This window comes from Acanthochromis polyacanthus, chromosome 8 (assembly GCF_021347895.1).
Source record: "Acanthochromis polyacanthus isolate Apoly-LR-REF ecotype Palm Island chromosome 8, KAUST_Apoly_ChrSc, whole genome shotgun sequence".
In the NCBI taxonomy this organism is placed as follows: Eukaryota; Metazoa; Chordata; class Actinopteri; family Pomacentridae; genus Acanthochromis; species Acanthochromis polyacanthus.
In genome coordinates, this window is record NC_067120.1 from 30,001,550 (window position 1) to 30,024,529 (window position 22,980).

At 43.1% G+C, this 22,980-nt stretch overlaps 1 protein-coding gene and 1 long non-coding RNA gene across 3 annotated transcripts; one reads left to right on the plus strand and one right to left on the minus strand.

The window, feature by feature from the left end:
- Positions 1 to 619: 619 nt before the first annotated feature.
- Positions 620 to 5,367, minus strand: LOC127535022 (uncharacterized). 2 transcript variants are annotated; one of them, XR_007943658.1, is made up of 3 exons: positions 3,653 to 3,839; positions 2,214 to 2,331; positions 620 to 1,474 (listed from the first exon to the last, which is right to left on the minus strand). It is a non-coding gene; the product is annotated as an uncharacterized LOC127535022 (long non-coding RNA). The 2 variants fall into 2 exon arrangements; XR_007943657.1 differs by having other exon boundaries at positions 620 to 2,331; positions 3,653 to 5,367.
- A 6,638-nt stretch (positions 5,368 to 12,005) lies between these two features.
- On the plus strand, positions 12,006 to 21,061 carry LOC127535018 (uncharacterized). The gene is made up of 6 exons (XM_051951708.1): positions 12,006 to 12,269; positions 13,600 to 13,682; positions 13,799 to 13,963; positions 14,690 to 14,913; positions 15,189 to 15,365; positions 18,018 to 21,061. Exons 1-6 carry the CDS (start codon positions 12,139 to 12,141, stop codon positions 18,198 to 18,200), a joined length of 963 nt encoding a protein of 320 aa, XP_051807668.1. The 5' UTR covers positions 12,006 to 12,138; the 3' UTR covers positions 18,201 to 21,061.
- The last annotated feature ends 1,919 nt before the right edge of the window (positions 21,062 to 22,980 follow it).

Here is a 22,980-nt window from a genome sequence, read left to right on the forward strand (position 1 = left end):
CGCGCAACCTGAGGAGTGCTTACACTTGTGTCTGACAGTGTAAGTGCTGTTGTCTTACAGTGTAGTTTGACATGTCTTAATGTGTAGTTTCCTCAACTGTGGAGGTAACTCTCATAAATGTAGCATGACATTTCACGGACTCTTATGGGGCAATTACGTTCGTGTCTTATATGGTAGTTTGACGTGTTTTAATGTGTAGTTTCTTCAACTGTGGGGGTAACTCTCATAAATGTACCATGACATTGTGCGGACTCTTATGGGGTACTAACGCTGATGTCTTATACTGTAGTTTGACGTGTTTTAATGCGTAGTTTCCTTAACTGTGGGTGTAACTCTCATAAATGTACCATGACATTGTGTGGACTCTTATGGGGTACTAACGCTGGTGTCTTACAGTGTAAGTCCTGGAGTCTTATACTGTAGTTTCCCGTGTTTTACCATGTACTTATCAAAACAGTGTCATTTTCCTGAACATATGCCTTTACTGTACAAACCTTGATGTGCCACTTCCTCTTAAGAATCACCATGGACCCCCACAGAGTGTGTAGACCAATGATAAACTGAAATACTGTAAGGTATTGATGAGTATGTGTTTCACATAATAATGACAAGACATGCAGACGTACAAAACATATTTATTTAATATCTTTATTTTTCAGAGACACCAATTCACCTTTGAAAGTTAACCGGCCCTTAAGATCACCCTTGTCTTTCCTTACTGTGTAACTATCCAGTACTTCCACTGCAACAACCCAGCACTTTACCTGCAACTACTGGTCAACAACTGGGAACCGGGCTGTATTATAAAGTGAACACTTGTTGGCTTCACTTACTGTCTAACTACTGAGTACTTACCTGTAACTACTGGTCAACAACTGGGAACCGGGCTGTATCATAAAGTGAACACTTGTTGGCTTCACTTACTGTGCAACTATTGAGTACTTTGCCTGTAACTACCTTCCCTACCTATGCAGGTACCAAGTACTTACACTCTAAGTACCCATGACCTGTCTGTAAGTACAAAGGGTTCTGTAACATTGTTTCCATTATTAAATAAATTTATTTTGAAAATAACCAATTCACAAACCAGAGCAAAATAATAAAAACATTATGCATTATTGATAACTCTTACTTATAAGAAAAAATATTCTATTTATTTAAACTAACTATTGGAAAGTACTACATAAGCTAAACCACTATATAAATAATATTCAACTACTATATACAAAAGTACTGCTAAATTTCACAAAAACGTAATTGTGCCCAATTCCCCAAAACAAAAATGCCACACAAACTCCACTAAAAATTAGAACTATAAACAATATTTGTTCATTCACATAGATAATCTACTTTTTAGACCTTTTCTTTTTTGCTTTCTGCTTCTTCTTTTTCTTGGGCTTCTTCTTCTTCTTCCTTTCGTCCTCTGATGAGGAACTTATTGCCGACGATCTAGTTGAGACGTCTTTCGGTTTTGCTGTTGTCGGTAGAAAAAACAATACATTTTAATTAATGTCATTAATGTATTACAGCTTGATCAATGACCACATCACATGTTTAAGGCTTACAAGTATGTGTGCTTCCTAATGGAGATTTGGCATACTGAACTTTCAGTTTGCTCAGTCATGACTTAACAAGTAAAAAAAAGCTGTTGCCTACACAATAACCTCTTTTGTTTGTTGTTTTTCCTTTTTAGGTCAGGCTATTGCAACTCCGAAAATACAGAAAACACAGGAGTGAGAGATTGTTACAAGTCTAAAACACGTTGTAAATTCCCTGTTTGTTTTGCTACGTAGACCTGTTCATTTTAGTAAGGCACCGAGGTTCATTTTAGAGAATGCATAGATACATCAGTGTAGGTTTTCGGTGATCCGGACAATTCCATCTATGCAGAAAATGCATTCATGAAGACAATGAGTTATCAACACACTACAGAACGTGTAGTGGTTGATTTATGAAAATGCATATTGTATTCTATTGTTATCACTCTCTGTTAGTTAACCTTTATCAATGTGAGATTTTGCAGCGGTTCTTCTAGATGGAGGACATGTTGCAAATTTGGCTCAAAGTTTGGAAAAACAGCAGGGAATGTTGAGCCTTCTAATGGCAGTTCAGAGAATACGGGTGTATCTGGGTGTTATACATGACTTGTGGGTACGGCTACAACTGGAGGACACTGGTATGATAGGGGTGAACCTCTTGGCACAGGTCTGAACCTGAAGTCAACCATGGAGAGCTCAGACAAGCCATGCAGCATTGAGGATATCAGTGGTTGCAGTCTGAGCCTTTTCAGTCCTTTACCAAGAGACAATAATGGTGGTTCAGGGAGGGGCCCTGAAACAGATTGAGAAAAAAAGAAGTATATGTGTTAAATTTACTGTCCTTCCACACATCTCTTGCAGCTTGTTTTTGTTTTCAATTCTGATGTTAAGAGTCATTCTGGGAAACTGCTCACTGTCAATGATGTTGGATACTGAGAGACAAAACAATAATTAATGCATTAAACACAATCAGAGATGTGCATGTATTATAGCTACACTTGTGCTATGGGTTGTTCATTCAGGCAAAAAGGGAGAGTCTTGGCTAGCTACTACCTGTATAGTGTTAACTGTTGCTAACATTGGCTAACGTTGTTTATTACAGAATGCAACATACATTAAAATACTCATCCCTACTGAAAGAAGGTGGATAAACTGTGCAATCTAGGGTAATGTTTAGTAGGCTAAACGTGACCCTCAACTTCACACGTTATAACCATAATGTTAGCATTGTTTATGTTACGGGTCTCAGGCGTGAGTCCACAGCAACAAATATGTGTGCAACCTGCATCAGGTGAATAAAGCAGGAACAATTAAGTCTCACTGCACCGCGTTTCTCCCCAGATTGCTTCTGTGTTTTATTAACACCTCAGAATCATCAACAAAGCTCATAAACACATTTCTGTTCTTCACATTTCAGTTTTTTATATTTGTCTGAGTTCTCAGTTCACTAAAGTCCATCACTACATTCCATTTTCTCACACTTTCCATAAAGTGCAATTTCACTCTAACATGTTACCAATTCTGACACAAACACTCTCTCAGTGACCTTTCTTCGTCCAGTAAACACTTGTAGTCATTGAAGTGCATTAATTTTTAGAGTATACAGTATAATGTTGCTTATTTTCAGCATCATTCAAATAAGTACATACTGTCACTTCAAATTTGAGAAGCTGGACACTCTACTCTGTAATAATTATAGGCTACTGAAAGGTATTTACTTGAAAATGCTTATGTTAACATATTTCACAAAATGTTTTAACAGAACAACCCTTTTCACATCATGAACAATCAGTGCTCACTATAAACAGCATTAAATAAGTTGTACAAAATACATTTAAATCATGGTAATCTCATTAACAATGTAAATACTAAACATTCATAGTGTACGGGAGCTTTCAGAACACTTTACTACTGTTTTTCTACATATCAGACCACTTTCGCGGCCCTCGCAATGACATCAGCAGGAGAAAACTCCGCCGAGACTAACTAACTTTCTTTGTCTTTATATGTAACTGTTTTGACAACATTTCACCACTGAACGCTTTACAAACAATCATCCTAATAAAGTGTGGTCTTATGAGGTAGACAGTTACAGATTTTTCACAGTTACCAACCTGTATCAGGTGAATAAAGCAGGAACAATGAAGTCTCACTGCACCGCGTTTCTCTCCAGATTGCTTCTGAAGAGAGCACGGGGTGTGTCTCCTCACACCGGTCCCAGGTGCAACCAGAACAAACAAAGGTTCCGCCTCACTGCTGCCTACACAGAAGTGCCATTCTTTCATCTTTAGTAGTACAACGGCAATTAATTTAGATCCAATTATTATCAACATACATGTACATACTAAACAAAATAATGAACTTAGTAAATATCTTAAATTTTTATCACATAACTGTGGTCACACTATTTTATGAGCGCCACATTTACATCGTAGAAGATCTCAATCGAGTTAGCTAATAACCTTCATAGCTGAAGATGAACTTCTTAAAAAATAAACTGCCCAGACAGCAAGACGACATTGAATAAATGTTGATATTTCATCAGAACCGTCAGAATGGTTGATATCAATTTTTCAACCATAATTCAACATTGAATCATCATTGCAATATAGATGGTACCTGATGTTGATGACTATGACATGGAAACAACGTTGATTTATGATCGCCTACTGTGGTTGATTTAGCATCTATATCTGGTTGATCTGGCGATGACACCAGTGTTGATACACAGTTGAAGAATGGTTGACCTCGAAAATACATTGATTGATAAACCATTGATTTATGGTTGACAAGGGACTGCATGCAAGACAACATTGAATAAATGTTGATATTTCATCAGAATCGTCAGAATGGTTTATATCATTTTTTCAACAATAAATAAATATTGAATCATCATTGCAATATAGATGGTAGGGGAGACCGGAGACAGATGTAACATTTTTGGCATTTCTGTCTCAAGCTTTGTGCTCTTTTAACCCGGTGTGTTCAAACTACTATACAAACTAGCTTCAAGTGCCTGCTAATAAATGGCCAAGAAAATGCCTGTGCAATATGAACAGAAAATGCATGGCTTGATCTCAAATAAAAGGAGTGAAATGTTACAATTGACCCCATAGTCTTGGGGCGAAATGTAACATTATTAAATAAGGACCATGACAATGACTCAAGATATTGAAAGCTTTTTATGCAAAACATTTAAATTAAACTGCTGTGATTCTGTGGAGTATAGGACTTAAACTACACTAACATCTGAGCATTGATAATAAAACAGTACAAAAGGTTCAGCTGTGCACTACCTTTAACAATCAAACATGAGTGTGTGCTGTCTAACACTAAAATTTTGTAATAATGAAACCGAACAAAATGTGATAACATACACTGACTGAATGGCTTCATGCTTCTTTGCTTCATGGGCCCACAGATGACATGCCATGTACTTAGCCCTGGTTTCTTTTGGTTTTGAGTTATTGAAGTGCTCCATGCAGATGATACAGAAATTCTCATCATCAGACAACTCCTGTGGCTCAGTTTATTGTATAGTTATATAGTAGTATTATATAGTATGGAATATACTAATGCATTCCATCATATTTAGCTTGGGGTAGGCTGTATTTATTATTATTATTATTATTATTATTATTATTATCATTATTATTACAGTTGATGTTGATGACTATGACATGGAAACAACGTTGATTTATGATCGCCTACTGTGGTTGATTTAGCATCTATATCTGGTTGATCTGGTGATGACACCAATGTTGATAAACAGTTGAAGAATGGTTGACCGCGAAAATACATTGATTGAAAAACCATCGATTTATGGCTGACCGGGAAACTACACACGTGGACAAAATTGTTGGTACCCCTCAGTTAAAGAAGGAAAAACCCACAATTCTCACTGAAATCATTTGAAACTCACAAAAGTAACAATAAATAAAAATTTATTGAAAATTAAATAATCAAAATCAGCCATCACTTTTGAATTGTTGATTAACATAATTATTTTAAAAAACAAACTAATAAAAAAGGGCTGGACAAAAATGATGGTACCCATAACTTAATATTTTGTTGCACAACCTTTTGAGGCAATCACTGCAATTAAACGATTTCTGTATTTGTCAATGAGCGTTCTGCAGCTGTCAACAGGTATTTTGGCCCACTCCTCATGAGCAAACAGCTCCAGTTGTCTCAGGTTTGATGGGTGTCTTCTCCAAATGGCATGTTTCAGCTCCTTCCACATATGTTCAATGGGATTCAGATCTGGGCTCATAGAAGGCCACTTTAGAATAGTCCAACGCTTTTCTCTCAGCCGTTCTTGGGTGTTTTTGGCTGTGTGTTTTGGATCATTGTCCTGTTGGAAGACCCATGACCTGCGACTGAGACCAAGCTTTCTGACACTAGGCAGCACATTTCTCTCCAGAATGCCTTGATAGTCTTCAGATTTCATCGTACCTTGGACACTTTCAAGACACCCTGTGCCAGATGCAGCAAAGCAGCCCCGAAACATTACTGAGCCTCCTCCATGTTTCACTGTAGGGACAGTGTTCTTTTCTTCGTATGCTTGGTTTTTGAGTCTATGAACATAGAGTTGATGTGCCTTACCAAAAAGCTCCTGTTTGGTCTCATCTGTCCAAAGGACATTCTCCCAGAAGCTTTGTGGCTTGTCAACATGCATTTTTGCAAATTCCAGTCTCGCTTTTTTATGAGTTTTTTTCAGCAGTGGTGTCCTCCTTGGTCGTCTCCCATGAAGTCCACTTTGGCTCAAACACCGACGAATGGTGTGATCTGACACTGATGTACCTTGGCCTTGGAGTTCACCTTTAATTTCTTTGGAGGTTGCTCTGGGCTCTTTGGATACAATTCCAACGATCCGTCTCTTCAATTTGTCATCAATTTTCCTCTTGCGGCCACGTCCAGGGAGGTTGGCTACTGTCCCGTGGGTCTTGAACTTCTGAATAATATGAGCCACTGTTGTCACAGGAACTTCAAGCTGTTTAGAGATGGTCTTATAGCCTTTACCTTTAAGATGTTTGTCTATAATTTTTTTTCGGATGTCCTGGGACAATTCTCTCCTTCGCTTTCTGTTGTCCATGTTCAGTGTGGTACACACCTTTTCACCAAACAGCAGGGTGACTACTTGCCTCCCTTTAAATAGGCAGACTGACTGATTATGAGTTTGGAAACACCTGTGATGTCAATTAAATGACACACCTGAGTTAATCATGTCACTCTGGTCAAATAGTTTTCAATCTTTTATAGAGGTACCATCATTTTTGTCCAGGCCTGTTTCATTAGTTTGTTTTTTTAAATAATTATGTTAATCAACAATTCAAAAGTAATGGCTGTTTTTGATTATTTAATTTTCAATAAATTTTTATTTATTGTTACTTTTGTGAGTTTCAAGTGATTTCAGTGAGAATTGTGGGTTTTTCCTTCTTTAACTGAGGGGTACCAACAATTTTGTCCACGTGTGTAGAAGATTGCCCGGGAAATATGATCGAAAAATAGATGATGTATTGTTGACCGGGAGATCATCGCCTGGACACTGAAGCCAAAGCACCAGGTAAGCAGACAGTCTTCCATCTATTGTCAAAAATCTGGGAATTTCTATGCATAGGCCGAGGTTATTGTAACAAATCTGTGATCCAGTTTCGATTTGATTTGTAAACTGTGCAATGCGAGGCAAACTGTAAGGAGTACGGAGATTCTGTGCCTATAACAGTCCGCCGGCAGCTGCCGGTTACTCCCTCCGCCCATTGGGAGTGGGCAAGCGGCTTGCTGGGTCCCGCGGGCCGGTCCCGAATGGGAGCGGGACCTGGCTGCTGGCATGGCTGCCTTAAATCCAACATTAGTTGTGGTGCTCCGATGATCTTAGCTTGTTCCATGTCCGCTACCATATCTGGGCTCCGTCCGAAATCTTCGCCTGATCTTGCTAGCTATTTGTGTGCGCCTGTGTGTTTGTGTGTGTGGAGTAGCCACTGTCACTGCCCGATGTAATGGTGTCACTTAAGGATCGTTTCGTGGAACCCAAGCAGAGAACACACAGCAAGGCAGAGGCAGGATATAACAGATTTAATGGGGAAAACAGAGGGAAGATGAGGGAGCGGGGATTGGGTCCAGGAGGGGCAGGCGGTTCTTGGCCGGAGAGGTAGGCAGTGGAGCCGGGGAACGACGGTATGCAGCCGCCTTGGGAAGGCGGGGTGTGACGGCAGGAGGGGGGCGGACACTTGGCGAGCGGAGCGGCGGCTTGGTTGCCGGTAAGGAGAAGCCAGACACAGACTGGGCAGAGCAGCAGGAGGGTTCGATTGAGCAGGCAGGGAACAGAGTCGGTAATCCGGAGGAACACACAGAAGAATCCAGAGCAAGGAGGGATCCGGGCAACCGCGAGGCTGCCTCCACACAGTCACAGCGGAGGAGAGAGAGAGAGAGAGAGAGAGGGAGAGAGAGAGAGAGGGAGAGCAGGTACTGGGTTGTCAGTTGGGGCAGACAGAGAGCAGGGGGGCCCTGGCAGTCACTCCAAATGAAGTCACACTCGCAGCTGTGGAGGGCACTTTAATTTAAGGGGAGGGTGTAAATAAGATGAGATGCCCTTTTCACTCCGCCCAACAGAAGCACACGTCACCATGGCAACACAACGACGCTCCCTGTGGTAGCGGCCAAAGGGAGATATCGTGTATTTCAATGATCTCCACCGAGGGAGGACCTGATTTATTGTTAACATCTTCATTTCTTAACGAATGAAACAAAAATTCTACAACAATGGTGTGTGTGAATTTGATTTATTTATGAATAGGCTTATATAGCCCAACATTAACATAGAAAGTTGCAATTCCTCTGGAATATGGGTGTGAATGTCGTGACTGGAATTTCAAAAGAATCATGAAAGAATTTATGATTTTTTTAAATTAAATAAATTATCCAGCATTCAGACAGACAGAGCATATTGACATGGGTGAGCTCAGGTAGATAAGAGATGGCAGATGATGTTGAAGGCTGTTGGTAAGGAGGTGGAAAGAGTGAAAAGAGAGCAAATCTGGAAAAAGCAGACAACCCCCACCCCCCAACCCTCCACCAAGATAAATTGATAAATTGTTTTTTGTTTGTTTGTTTGTTTGTTTTGGGGTGGGGGCAGGTACACATTCTGGCAATAAATGTTTAGCAACACTAATGTATGCTTTTCCTTTCTCTTACAGACCAAAATAGAAAACAAACTTCACTTCAAGAGTGTAAGGTTTCAGATGTTGGGTACCTCACAAGCCGGGTGGAAATGCCAAGTGGTATGGAGGGGTGGAGTGTGACGGTAAAAAGAGCCACAGCAGACAGGAGTTTTTTTTTCCAGAGCTCTGATATTTTTTCTGGGTTTTTAATTAATCCAAAAACTTACAATAAAAGATTCTGAAGAGGCAACAAACGGTGCAGGAAGAACATGTGGCAGCATTCTTGTTCAGCAGAGCACACAGCCTGACCCCTCTCACACGCACACTCCTCACACCTGCCACCTAATCATTCCAGATCATACCATTATCACCATCTCCTCACACCAAACTCATCTCCCCCACCAGATTTACCTGGCTAATACACTCAAGACTACACACAACATACACAGAACTATACAGGAAAATGAAACCCATAATAAACCAAAGAATTAACTAAACAAAAATCTAAACAAAATCAAACACTCTAACAACTCCCCCCCTCTCTATCTCGACTGCCTGGTATGATCTAATCACTGATCAAATCCAGGTGCGCCACCCCTGGGTGCATCTCCAAGTGTGCACTTCATGAACACGCCCCCTGGAAACAGAACTCAGAGGGAGAAGTTAGAGGGATATCAAATAAACATAACAAAACCAAAATAACTTCCTGTATCAGTCTGTCAGTTCATGCAGCTTTACAGTAGTGAGGAGGATGCTTCATCAGCTCCCTTACAAAGAGAAAGCAAAAAAAAGGTAACGAAAAGCAAAATGGAATCACGGTGGACAAAGAGACATAGAGTTTTGTCTATGGTAAAGGCTTGTGAATCAAAGATACTAAATGACTTTGAAAAAGCCAACATTGAGGTGAAAATTTCACCAGTAGCAAAGGGCCAGCCAACTATAGGAGCTGTGAGATCAACAGTGGGTGAGAGCCATGCATCATTGGATGCTGCGCCTGAGTGTACATCAAATTCCAAGCATCATCTTGATCAAGATGATCATCATGGTGATGATGATCATCACTATCAAGAAGATGATCATCTTGATCATGAGGATGATCGTCTGGATTGTGATGATGATCATCTTGACCGTGATGATGATCATGACACTGATCATTTTACTCATCACCATGATCATCATCAACATGATGTAGATGTGGATCGTGTGGATGATGATCCCCAACAATAGAAGTCTTAATCACAAGCCTGAGATTCTGGGCCTCAACATTTTCAGTATCATTAGTGGCAATGACTGCTCTCTTGAGCATTTTGCGTGCATTTCATCCCGAGTTGCCAAAAGATGCTCGCACAATTTTAAAGACACAAGGTGAAATACAAACAATAAAAATAGAGGGGGGAGAATATTATCATGTTGGCCTAGCCACAGGATTGATGTCAAGACTGAAGTCTGTGAAGCTGCCTGACAATTTGTCCAAAATTAAGCTCCAGTTTAACATTGATGGTCTGCCACTATTCAAAAGCAGCAAAGCTCAGTTCTGGCCTATCCTAGCAACAACTGACCTATATTTGAGTAGATCCCCATTCCTCGTCGGCCTCTTCTGTGGCTTTAGCAAGTCAAAAAGTGTCTTTGAATTCCTGGGCCCATTTGTTAAGGATCTTGCTGACATTCTAAAAAATGGAATTGTTCACAATGGGAAGCAGATACTGGTTGAAGTGTGCTGATTTGTGTGTGATGCCCCAGCTCGGGCTTTCATAAAAAATACTAAAAGCCACAATGGTTACTCTGGATGCGACAAGTGTTTTCAAGTTGGTGAATGGCACAACAAAATGACTTATCCAGACACAAAAGTCAAATTGAGAACGGACACAGACTTTAATTCTCTGATTGATGAAGACCACCACTTGAATCAAACACTGCCCCCACTTGCTGGTCTGGTGAAGATGGTGACAATGTTCCCATTAGACTACATGCATTTATGCTGTCTGGGGGTAACTAGGAAGTTGCTGTACATTTGGATTAAAGGCAGGTCACTAGCAACTAGGCTGCTCAGTAAAACAATTGAAGATATTTCCCTAAAGTTGATGAGACTAAAACCTTATACACCTGCTGAATTTTCTCGCAAACCCAGGCAATTGTCGGAAATAGATCGGTGGAAGGCAACAGAGCTGCGGTACTTCATGCTTTATGCTGGCCCAGTAGTACTGAGAGACATAATTCCCTTTGCAATGTACAACAATTTTATGTTGTTTTCGGTGGCCATGCATCTACTGTTGTCTCCACAGTCATCTAACCAGATAATTGATTTTGCTCAAGAACTGTTAATTTCATTTGTGAGGCACTATGGGCAGTTGTATGGCAGAAATGAAATAACATATAATGTACATCAGCTGACACACTTGGCAGCAGAATATCATCTCTTTGGTCCATTGGACAACATATCAGCCTTTCCATACGAGAATTACTTGGGTCAGCTGAAGCGCCTGTTGCGCAAGCCTCACTTGCCTCTACAACAAGTGATTAAAAGGCTTTCAGAAAAACCTGTGCAGACCACAATCTCTGTCAAGACAGGACACAAATTCCTACATCCTCACCATGACGGACCACTGACATCTTGCACTAGACATGGAGAGCAATACCGCAAGCTCCAAACAGAAAAGTTCACTTTATCATCCAAGTCTGGGGATAACTGTTTTCTCATTCTTGAGGACATTGTACTTATTGAAAACATTGTCAGGATCCCAGAGACTCAAGAGACCTTTGTCATCTTTCGAAAGTTCTCCAAGAAAGAGTCCTTCGGCCAGTATCCGTTTCCCTCTGAGAGGATTGGGGTGTTTACAGTATCGGGGCTGAACATGGCAGTAAGTGTGGCAAAGCTTCAGCATATTGTCAAAAAGTACATACTTTACCCTGACAAAACAAAATTTATTGCTGTCCCAATTGTCCATACCAATTAATAAAGACATGAAGTTTCCAAAAATTTCATTTGATCTGTCTGATAATTCATGAAATCGGTTCCCTTTTTTTTGCTTGTGTGTTCAATAGTGTGCCTCAAGATGAGTGAGAGGACAAACAAAAACAAAGAATGGTACATAGTTAAATTTAGTAGTGGTGCTGTTGAAATTGTTCCAAGCACTTGGATTGATGGGGATAAAGTCTTCTGGCCCCCACTGAACCCCAAGGACACCAATAAGATGTATTCAGTCATCCGAAACAGGGAGCAGCCAAGGCCTGGATGGCAGATCCATAAGCCTTTGAAGGTCCTCAGCAGCCATGATGGGTTTGCCTCAGACGTCTGCACACAGGTCCATGTATGAATGATATGAAAAATATTGATTACATTATATTACATTATAAACATTATTGTCAATAATATTAAAATACTACAGGGCCTACACAGTATATGAATGTAATTTTTTGTTCTTGACATTAACTGTGCCTGGATGTTGTACTGTAATGTAGGTGACCATGCTGAGGCAAGCAAATGGCTGTCCAGGTATCTCAGCGGAGACTGTGACACGACAGACATTCAGTCTGAAGAGGAGTGTACTCCTCAGCTGAAAAGAGCAAGAAGGTGATACTGTCTGTTAAAGTTAATATTGTTTGTTGATGTACTAGCAGACACTTTTGTCCACAGAAAGGTGTTAATTGAATAATTTTTGTTGATGTTTGGGCCAAAGCCTTCGGTTCCCATGCCTAACAATCAAATGTATAATTTCCTCATTTTTGTCGAGGGGTTTGCAAATGCTCAACCTCTGTGGCATAAATGTAAATGTACAGTTCAGGTTAAGCTTGATTACCCCTTCTGTAAACAAACAGCCCCTTGATTTTCTAAACTGAATGATTCCACAAAACATGCTAAATGTGGAACATGCTGATTAATTTTAACTAAAATCGCAAAGAAAATGCCAAACAAACGTACATATATCAGTCATGGGTGTAGCCAGATTAGAAGTGTGTTTGAGGCAACATATAGCCCATTTGGAAAACAATTGGTTTACTAACAACCACTTACCTGCATGCCTGATGGTTGCCCAAACCCTGGTAGAAGTGGTCGAGGAGGAGCTTGACTTGTACTTGTAGTCCTAAAAAAAAAAAAAATTTAAAGGGTCAGGTTTTTTTGTTTGTCCAGGAATTTCCTCTCTCTTTCTACACACACACACACACACACACACACACACACACACACACACACACACACACACACACACACACATATATACGGGCTTTGCAAAAGTTCTGTTACACTCGGTTTCATGATCTTTAGAGACGTTTACATGTCGGAGTGAAAAATTCCATTAAATAAACTGAAAGTTCTACCTTATAGGCAGGTGTCCTTAATACAAACTTTTTTCTCCGGTGAAGTTGTATCAAGATGGAAGTCAAAAGAGTTGAGATATCTGCTCTCCTTTGTGCTGAACATCAGCCGGATGACCGTCCACAGAGTCGCGGAGAGGCTAAAGAATGGTGAAGATCTTTCAGGTCTTCACCATTCTTGAAAGATCACTGAAAGATCTTCACCATTCTTGAGCCTCTCCTCGACTCTGTGGACGGTCATCCGGCTGATGTTCAGCTGCTTGGCTCTGTCAGACTTGTTGTGTCCAGCATGAAGGAGAGCAGATATTTAAATTCTTTTGACTTCCATCTAGATACAACTTCACCGGAGAAAAAAATTGTATTAAGGACACCTGCCTATAAGGTAGAACTTTCAGTTTATTTAATGGAATTTTTCACTCCGACATGTAAACGTCTCTAAAGATCATGAAACCGTGTAACAGAACTTTTGCAAAGCCCGGTATATATATATATATATATATATATATGTACACATACATATGTGCATATGTGTGTGAGTGTGTGTATGTGTACATAATCAAAATGATTTCTCATTTGTGGACTTACAGGCCAAATCCCAGATTTAATTCAGACTCTGACAGCTGTGACACCCAGGAAAGACTCCCACAAGCCCCCAGAATTCTGTATCCAGGTAAATGTGTGAGTGTGTGTGTGCACGTGTGTATAATGCATGATTTGGCAGAGCATTAAGAATCTGATTATCACCTCATATCATCTTCTCACCTCCAACCATCCAATCAAATCTAGCCTCATCTTCCCCAAAAACATACGAGACCCTCCAATTTGGATGTCTCTCTGAGGACCTCTTTCAGAAGAGTTCTGTCTCTGGCACCTTCATGGAAGAGTTCCAAAGCCAAAGTTTGCTGGCCCCGCCAACTGGAATACAACTCCCACAGGAGTCATCTCCTGCAGGTATATTTTAAAAAGAAACATTTAAATATGGCAATTTTGGAAACTTTAAAATTCAAACCTGCTAAAAACCCTGTCAAATGGTCTGCTTTCTATCTTCATATTAGTTACTGATTCAAGGGACAATGCGCGGCAGGCCTTAAAAGGCAAGTGCAACAATGTTATTTCATCTTTCCTCTGTGCTTTTAACTAAGAATAAGCCACCAACCTTCAATAGTTCAATTGACAAATTGCACATAAACTAAATATTTTAGTTTATAGGAAAGTTTAAGGACATACTTGGGATCAAACATGTGGGACCACAACTCATGTCACCACTGAACTTAGATAACAGAATTGTTAATGTGAAATACTGTCCTTGGAGGGCATTTCCTCTCAACTACACTACCACTGTGGAACAAAATTTGTTATGTGAGCTGGGTATCGTGTGGTCATGTTGGCAGAAAAGGCAGATTTGCAGAACTGAGAATACTGACACAGATCTTTTACATTTTTTCTACATCTAAACATGACTGGCATTTCTCTCTTTCACCTTGCATTACACATTCAAATAGTTAAATTGTTGTTAGATTGTTTATAAGAAAGTTAAAATGAATGGGATTCCAAACCACTAAATTGTAATACAGGCAGACGAAAAAAGTTTAAAAAATAATTTCATTCTTTCCACATATTACTGAAATGTCTAAATTCAATGGGGTGCACACTTACAGTGCATATGTTTTTCAATAGATGTGGCGATGCAGAGACTCCTAACTGCTGTAAGTGAGTTGACCAAAGAAGTCAGGGACCTGCGGCAGGAGTTCAGAGAATTCTGCCAGTCCTGCGGGTGTGGCCAGGCTGTAGCACCGGTGGGACCTCAGCCGGGGGTGTCCTTCGACTTGCCATTGTGCAATTTAGAGGCACTAGACCAAGCAGAGGCCGCTCTGCAAACAGAGGACAACCAGGGAGCAATGGTAGGTTTATATACAGATTTTATGTAATGGAAAACTCAAGTGATCCACAACTAAAACAATGAAAGTAATAAAATACATATACATATGTTCAATAATGACAGTATTTTTATATTGATAATTAGGCCTATCTGAATTTGTATTTACTCTCAAACGTATTGATTCCACATTAAAGAAAAAAAGTAATTGCTCGCAATGCCAACACAATCACATTCACTAAAATGACACTTGTTTTTTACACTTCTTGTTTGTGTAATACATACCTTTTGTTCTGATAGACTGCACTCCTTGCCAAAATTGGAGGGACCACTGTGGAGCTCAAAATCCGGAGGATGCTGGCATGGACTCTCACAAATGAGCTAGCTTCAGAAATTAATTGGGCTGGGAAAAAAACAAAGATCCATCCAAACAGAAGCGCCCTTTCAGAGAGCTGGCTCTCTCCAAGTGCATGTTTGGTGAGTACTGTAGATTATTCAATTGATTTAGCCTATCAGCAGCAACAGTTCTCTAACAAATATGCATAGGCGTCAGTTTAGGGGGGGGCGGTGGGGATGTGTCCCCCCCACTTTTTGTCAGGGGTCATTTTGTCTCCAACACATTCAAATTCTTCACATGTAAGCCGTTGTAAACCCAGTTATTTTCAGTAGTATAGAAAATTTCGATGCTCCTGAACGCACCATCCGCACTCGGCCGAGAGTTGCACAGACATGCAGCACACCTTCGTGAGGTTAAAAAAAAACAAAACAAAAAAAAAAACAAAACGCGCAGATGCTAAATTTGCGCCCGTGCCAAGTGGAAGCTCCGACCAGAGGCGTGCAGGGGCAAAATTTCGGCCCGGGAGAATTAGTACTATAGCGGCCCACAGATCCCTCTAGCCGCATGTACCGATAGCTCTACAGCTTGAGCCTCCGCCTTTGGTGCGGTGGTTGTGAGTTCAAGCCCAACTTGTGGCATTTTGCCGCCGTTCTTCGACATTTTCTCAAAGTGCTGTGGTCTCCATCCCCCCCACTTTTAAAAACAAAAATATGCAAATATGCAATGCCTGGGGCCTACTGTTAACTCGAGCATATTTGAAAATAGGAATATTAATTAAATGAATCTCAAGAAACAAAACTTACACTTTAGCCCAATGATATGCTACTGACGGGCTTATGTGACAAATGCGCCGTGCAGATTTGCAACTGCGGTCACGTCAGCCGTCTCTCGTTTTTGCGTGGTCAAGCCAGCCGCTCCAACATCTTCAGTGGCGGCTGGCCCATAGGGGGGGCTGGGGCTCCGCCCCACCAGCTGTGGAGGGGATTTTTTTAAATTATTTTTTTTAATCAGCTTCAGTTTTACTTAATAGTATGTGTGTGCCTACATGTATTTTAAATCATTTAAACAACATTAACACCAACCGACAACCGAATTTCCGCCGAACTACAGTATGTCATTCTCCCACGGGGCGCTCGGCAAAGTTCCCCTGACCTGCAGCTAAATAGCCAATCAGGTTATGGTTGCTCGGGGAAAATTACTTATAACACTGGGTAACAAAAAAAATTTTTTGAAAAATTGTCTAGAGTTTTTTAACTGATTTAGGAGGATTAAGTAGCGCTTAATCCGAAAATGACATTCGTTTTACTCTATCAGGTCAGGTTTTGAAGCTATACAGATTGGTTGAAAATCTAATTTTTTGCCCAAATCAAATACACCTCTGTGTAGTTAACGGCTGAGTTATGCCAATACTTCTTATCTAAGAATGCTTTATTATTACAAAATACACATTTGAGGGAGGACTGCACAGCGGAGTAAGTGGTTAGCACTTTCGCCTTGCAGCGAGAAGATCCCTGGTTCGAATCCCGGGGTGGGCCTGGGATCTTTCTGCATGGAGTTTGCATGTTCTCTCTGTGCATGTGTGGGTTTTCTCCGGGTACTCCGGCTTCCTCCCACAGTCCAAAAATATGCTGAGGTTAATTGATCACTCTAAATTGTCCGTGAGTGTGATTGTGTGTCTGTATATGTAGCCCTGTGACAGACTGGCGACCTGTCCAGGGTGTCCCCTGCCTTCGTTCAAGTCAGCTGGGATAGACTCCAGTGACCCTAATGAGGATAAAGCGGTGCATAGAGGATGGATGGACGGACGTTTGAGGGATCACTTATGTGATGTGTACAATGAACAGTCTCCAATCTGTGGGGTCATACTTTGTATGCTAGCTTGTGCAGGAGACCCGCAATGTCTGAACAATGCACCAAATCATTCTCCTCAGAGAAAAAACAGAGGTATTCCTGGTGTCTGTTTCTGTAAAATGTTATGCGAGTACTGTCTGCAAGAAGGTTCTTTTCCTTCAGTCGGGAAGCCAAAAGCTTAGATCACGAACTAGATCATTTAGCTCTATTTGTGTGAAAGGATGTGGAGCATCATCATCAAGAAACACCTGATCCTCTTGATCTTCATGGTCACTAGAGGAATCTCAGATGTATGAATCTGTGAGCATGCATGAATTCAAGCATGTCCTTTGTACATCCCTATGGCCTATGCCTACATAGATCGAATGAAAATGTTTCATACCAACTTTCACCTATCGCCAGATAAGTGTTTGTATAAGGAAACAGTCTGCAAAAGGAGAAAACACAAACTCATGTATCCCTCTGCAGACATAAATAGCTTACAGTATTTTTTGTACCACTTTGCGCTTGCCTTTATCCACTCAGGTAACTGCAGACAGGTGGGTATGTTAATTGTTCATCAGTGTGTTCATATCTCTGATGTGCACATTCGAGAGACGGCTGACGTGATCGCAGTGACTTGCATTACTGGATTACTGGAACTCTGTAGCTGTATGGTTACCCATTTCTTTATTTGCTTACCACGTGTCCACAGAAAATGCCCCTTAAATCCACTAGCAAAACACAAAACTTCAACAATTTTTTTGCCGGCGTTGCGGTCAAAAACCGTTTGTGCTCTAGCCTGTCAAACCACCTGGCACATCATGCATAGGTGCTCACTCAATCAGTGTCCGGTGGACACACAGACATAAATGATCAAAATAAAATGGCAAAATGGCCATAGCATACGCCTTTCCTTTTTCAGGGGCTAACTTTGCATTTTCTTTCTCTTTTCTGTTTAGATGCTCTTATTCTGGAGGGAGGAACAGCCACACAGTTTGAGTTTGCACAGGTGGTGCAGAAGTGGCTGCGCTATGCACCAGATAGGGCAGGGGGGACTGGACGCTCTAAATTGCCTATGCAACCGACCTCTTGAGACTGTTCTTCTCTTTTGTTCTTCTTGTTCTTCTCATTGGTTGCTGTAGAAATATTTCTGGAATTCTTGAATAAGTTGGTGGAGGGAAGGTGGGACATCACACACATCACACAAGACAACGCACGCACGCACACACGCACGCACGCACGCAGGCGCACACACACACACACACACACACACACACACACACACACACACACTCCTGAAGTTGTTCCTTTTTCGTTCGTTTGTTTGTTTTGTTAAAAAATGTAATTAGCATAAATTGTAATAAAAGTTCTTTTGTATTTTAAAGTCATCTGCTGTAATCACTTTACTCTACCGTAAAATGTTTTCATCACCTTTTCCACATCCTGGCTATAGATAAGGCAGCGCTTTTACCATTTAAATTTAAATTGAAACCACATTGATTTATAGTTGAGTAGAAATGTCAACGTTGTTTCAATGTTCCTGATGGTTGAAATACCATTGAAATACCATTGGTCTGTGGTCAGAATTTCAATGTTGTTTCAATATTAAAAAATGGTGCAACATGATGTTGAATCAACATCAGATTTCAACATTGATTCAATGACTTATAGTTGAAAAAATAACATTGATTCAATATAGTTTCAATAACTGCTTGCTGTCTTGGCAACGTTGTTTCAATGTTCCTGATGGTTGAAATACCATTGAAATACCATTGGTCTGTGGTCAGAATTTCAATGTTGTTTCAATATTAAAAAATGGTGCAACATGATGTTGAATCAACATCAGATTTCAACGTTGATTCAATGACTTATAGTTGAAAAAATAACATTGATTCAATATAGTTTCAATAACTGCGTGCTGTCTGGGTGTATCCTTTGTCCACTTTGGAACGGGATGTAGGACAATGTCTCTCGGTTAATCTGTAAACACCTTTAAAAGTACTGTTGCTAGGTTTAAGAGAGATTCCGTAAACAGAGTAAACTTGTGGGATACAGGCCCACGGAAGTCAGAATGATTTCCACTTACCCTTGTGTCACGTTCATGCTCAAGATCCAGGAATTGGCTGTATGGTTCCGGTGTGTACGTGAAAGTCCGCGAAGAAGAAGAAGAAGAAGCAGCAGCAGTATATCAGTGTCTTTGTTTTAAAAACGTTTCACCATAGCCGTTTTCATTTTTTGTGTCTCCGGTAAGTGTTGTTTTGTTTATGGCAAATATACTAAAGGTGCGTTCACAGGAGTCAGCGTTCTGAGTCGCTTGAACATATTTCCTCCAGTCGTAATTTTAAGTACGTGGGCAACACCATGCTAACGCTAGCCAATATAACGAGGCCACCACGTGCAAGTGGACATTGGTCAAATAGAAGAAATATTGGCCTGTATGGCGCTTTGATAGACGCATCGGCAGGTTATCCTTTATTACACCAATACATGGGCATAACGGACGCGGGGTACGCGTGGGACATGTCCCCCGCACTTTTTTCAGCCGTTACAACAGCTAAACCCGTTATTAGAATCCAGTTACGTGTTTTCCCGAGCCGTCTTTGAATGCACCATGAGCGCATGCTAACGCAGGTGTTCCACAGGAGAAGTGCTGCTGTGCTGAGCAGTGCTGAACGTACGTCTGGAGTAATGTTTAGCAAACCAGCCAGAGCCAGCAAGAAACAAAAAACTTTACACAATTCTTTCCAAACAAACCGTGTAAGTTGTGTGACCTTGTTGGATGCAAACAATGTTAGACTTGTTAGCTAAATGATGACAAGGTAAAACGTGGCAATATATCAATATGTTAAGCTATTTAATAATTTAAATGTGGTTGCCTCTGTTACATTACTGCTAATTAGTTTATTCTTGGAATAAACCCAGTCCTCTTTCATTTCTGGGCAGAAGATGTGTTCACAATTGCTCTCCATGTATTTAAGTCTTTTGGTCCCAAAAGAGGAGAGTCAGGGAGGAGAAAAAAGAATAGGCTATCTATGGTATAAAAGTGGTTAAATTTACAACTATTTTTACTGCTTCTCTTTCTTTTTTTTTCTTTTTTTTTGTCTGCATTTATTCTCATTGTTTAACTCCATGAAAGGGGTGTCAACACTTTATGAGATTAATGCATATTTTAGTCTTGCAGCCAAATATCTTATTATTTGGTGCATGCGTGTGACCATCACCAGCCCTCCCTGAAAGCTAAGCTGACACTTTTTATTACATTACCCTGTTTAAGAGCCAGGGAGGGCAGTGCTACACCTCAGTGGTGATGTGAGGGGAAACAAAGGGGTGGACAGGACGAGAGGGGATGGACAGGGACAGGGTCTAGCAAGCAATGCTATTACATCTGAAGAATATCAGGTGTTGTGCTATTCCCAACTAATAATTACCCATCAATAAGACAAAAAAGCAAACACATACACAAGAGAACAGAAAACCAAACAAACAATAAATAAATAAATAAATGAAAGAATAATTAGCCAGACAGTACTAAACACCATAGTTGTGGGTGTCATGTTAGTATAGAGTGGAATAGGCCAGATGATACTAGAGGAAGATACTAGAGAAAAGGAGAGAGGGTTTAGTTTGAGATTAGACTCTGGAGAGAGTCTCAGCACATTCCGGCGGGTCCCATCACTGCTCAACAGCGGAACTCGACAGGAGCTGGTGGGACCTGAGCAAACATGCACATGCAAGTGTGAAAGACCCCGAAGCCCAGAACAGCCATCACAGCAGTGCAGTGCTAAGCCGACAGGGCACCCCCCCACAGGCCGAGGAGCCACGGGGCAGCGCCCCCAGAGAGCAACCGGGGCCACCATGTACCACACGGACCCCGAAGACAAGAGGGCGAAGCTACCAACACCCCCAGCACGCCGGAACCGGCCCAGGCAGCCCGGGGCAAGCGGACCCACCCGCCACCCAAACCCCAACCCCGCCCGCCCCAGCCCCCACCAAACCCCCACACCCCACCACCCCACCCACCCACACCCCACCCACCCCCACCCCCAAGGGGGGCCGACGGCCCCAAGCAGCCGGGAAGCCAGACACAGGGGCAGAGCGCCCCGCCGAAGGGACGGCAACCAGCCCAACACCGGGGCAGGCCGCCACCGGAGGCCGGCCGGAGGGAACCGGAGCCGGGACCCAATGCGAGTCCAGAGGGCAAAAATGGACAGAGCAGTGGGGCCCGGCAACGCCAATGGGGGGGGCACCCCGCATACCCACCCGCACCAGCCCCCGGGCGAGCACAGCACACCCAAGGCCCCCACATCCCGCGACACGAACCAACCCCCCCACCAGGATAGAGGCACCACACACAACCAGCCCGCGCCAAAGCCACAGCACCCACCAGGACAGCCAGTCCAGATCCCGCAGCCCAACAAGGGTCACCGCACCAGCCGGGACCAGCAGGACACGCAGGAGAACCCCCACAGGCCCCGGACCCCCGGCCCCGGGGACCCCCAGCCACAGCGACACGGATGATGGTGCACCCCGCCGCCCCATAGCCGTAAAGCCATATGGGGGCCAGATCCCACCAGAGAGGCCATAACGGTGAAACCCACCCGTTATTCTCCTATTAATATGTCTCCCGATCCCTAACGGGAAACATTATCCCAGCACCGTGGTAGTGTAACCCTGGGTGTCATGTGGTGCATTAAAAGTGGGAAGGCTGGGGGGCGTTAGCCAACCCAGACCTAGCCCCAAGGTGAGTGTGTGTGGTGCATTAAAAAAAAAGATTGGAGAGCAGGGGAGGCAGGCAAGAGGGTGATGAGGGGGAGACAGGGCCGTATAGCCCTGCCACCCGCCCCACCACAGTGCCCATCGTTCCCACCCCCACCTGCCCTCGGGGCCCTAAATGTTGTGTCCCTATATGTGCCTAAAGGTTGCTATTTACAGTGAGGTGTGAAAAATGTGAGGTGCACAATCAGAGGCATTCTGGTGTGGATCTGGCCCAAGAGGACAAAGCAGTGGGGGAGGCAGGTAGCAAGACCACCGGTACTGACGCAGAGGGCCCCCAGAGCCAAGAGGCAAGGGACCGGGGAGGGCCCACACGAACCAACTGGCCCAGCCGGCACAAGAACCCCCCGGGAGCTGCAGATCAGAGCAGCGCCCCGGCAGGCACCGTAGCCCCAACACAGGTCAGCCACATGCGGCGCCCCACCCCGAAGGGGGGACCAGGCCGCGCCACAAGGAAGCGAGGGCCACAAGCCGCCACACCCACCCAGGAGCCGGCACGACAAGGACGCAGGGCGCCCACCCCGCAGCGCCCCCGAGACCCCACCCACCCCACCACACCCCAGGACAGCACCAGGCCCGGACGGAGGCCCCCAGCCAGCAGAAACTGGACTCCAGTGGGGGCACACAGGCCAGGATGAAGGCCTGTGCCCAGGTGGGCCAGAGCCACCCCCCCAGAGAGAACACCCAGCCCCCGCGCCAGACCACCCGCCCGCAGAGGGCCACCGGCCCCCCACGGGAGAGGGAGAGGGGCGAGGAGGGGCGGGCAGGCAGGAGAGGAGGGAGGAGGAGGGTAGCGGAGCAGGAAGGGACAGGGGAGCAACGGAGGGGCCGACTCACCCGAAGCCCCCCGGACCAGCCAGGCGCCCAGGAGAGATCAGCCGCCGACACCCCAAGGTCCAGGGAGAGCGTGCAGACCCAGCAGACCTAGAGCTCAATGGGGGAGACACCCGAGACATCCAACACCAGGGAGAGGGGCACAAGCCACCCCGACCCCGCAGAGCCAGAGAGCAACCCCGGGAACCCTAGAGGAAGGTCACCACCAGTGCATGCATACGGTCTTGAAGTCCATGGTGCTATCAATCTTTGAGAGTTGTAGTGTTAATAAACTGAAATAAAACAGAGGAAAGTTAGACCATATGCACAGACAGA

Bases quoted from the DNA above. Each gene is read 5' to 3' on its own strand.
- LOC127535018 (XM_051951708.1), top strand. From the start codon at position 12,139: ATGTTGTACTGTAATGTAGGTGACCATGCTGAGGCAAGCAAATGGCTG. The intron at 14,914-15,188 runs GTAGGTTTATAT...TTGTTCTGATAG, and splicing joins AGGACAACCAGGGAGCAATG to ACTGCACTCCTTGCCAAAAT. The intron at 15,366-18,017 runs GTGAGTACTGTA...TTTTCTGTTTAG, and splicing joins TCTCTCCAAGTGCATGTTTG to ATGCTCTTATTCTGGAGGGA.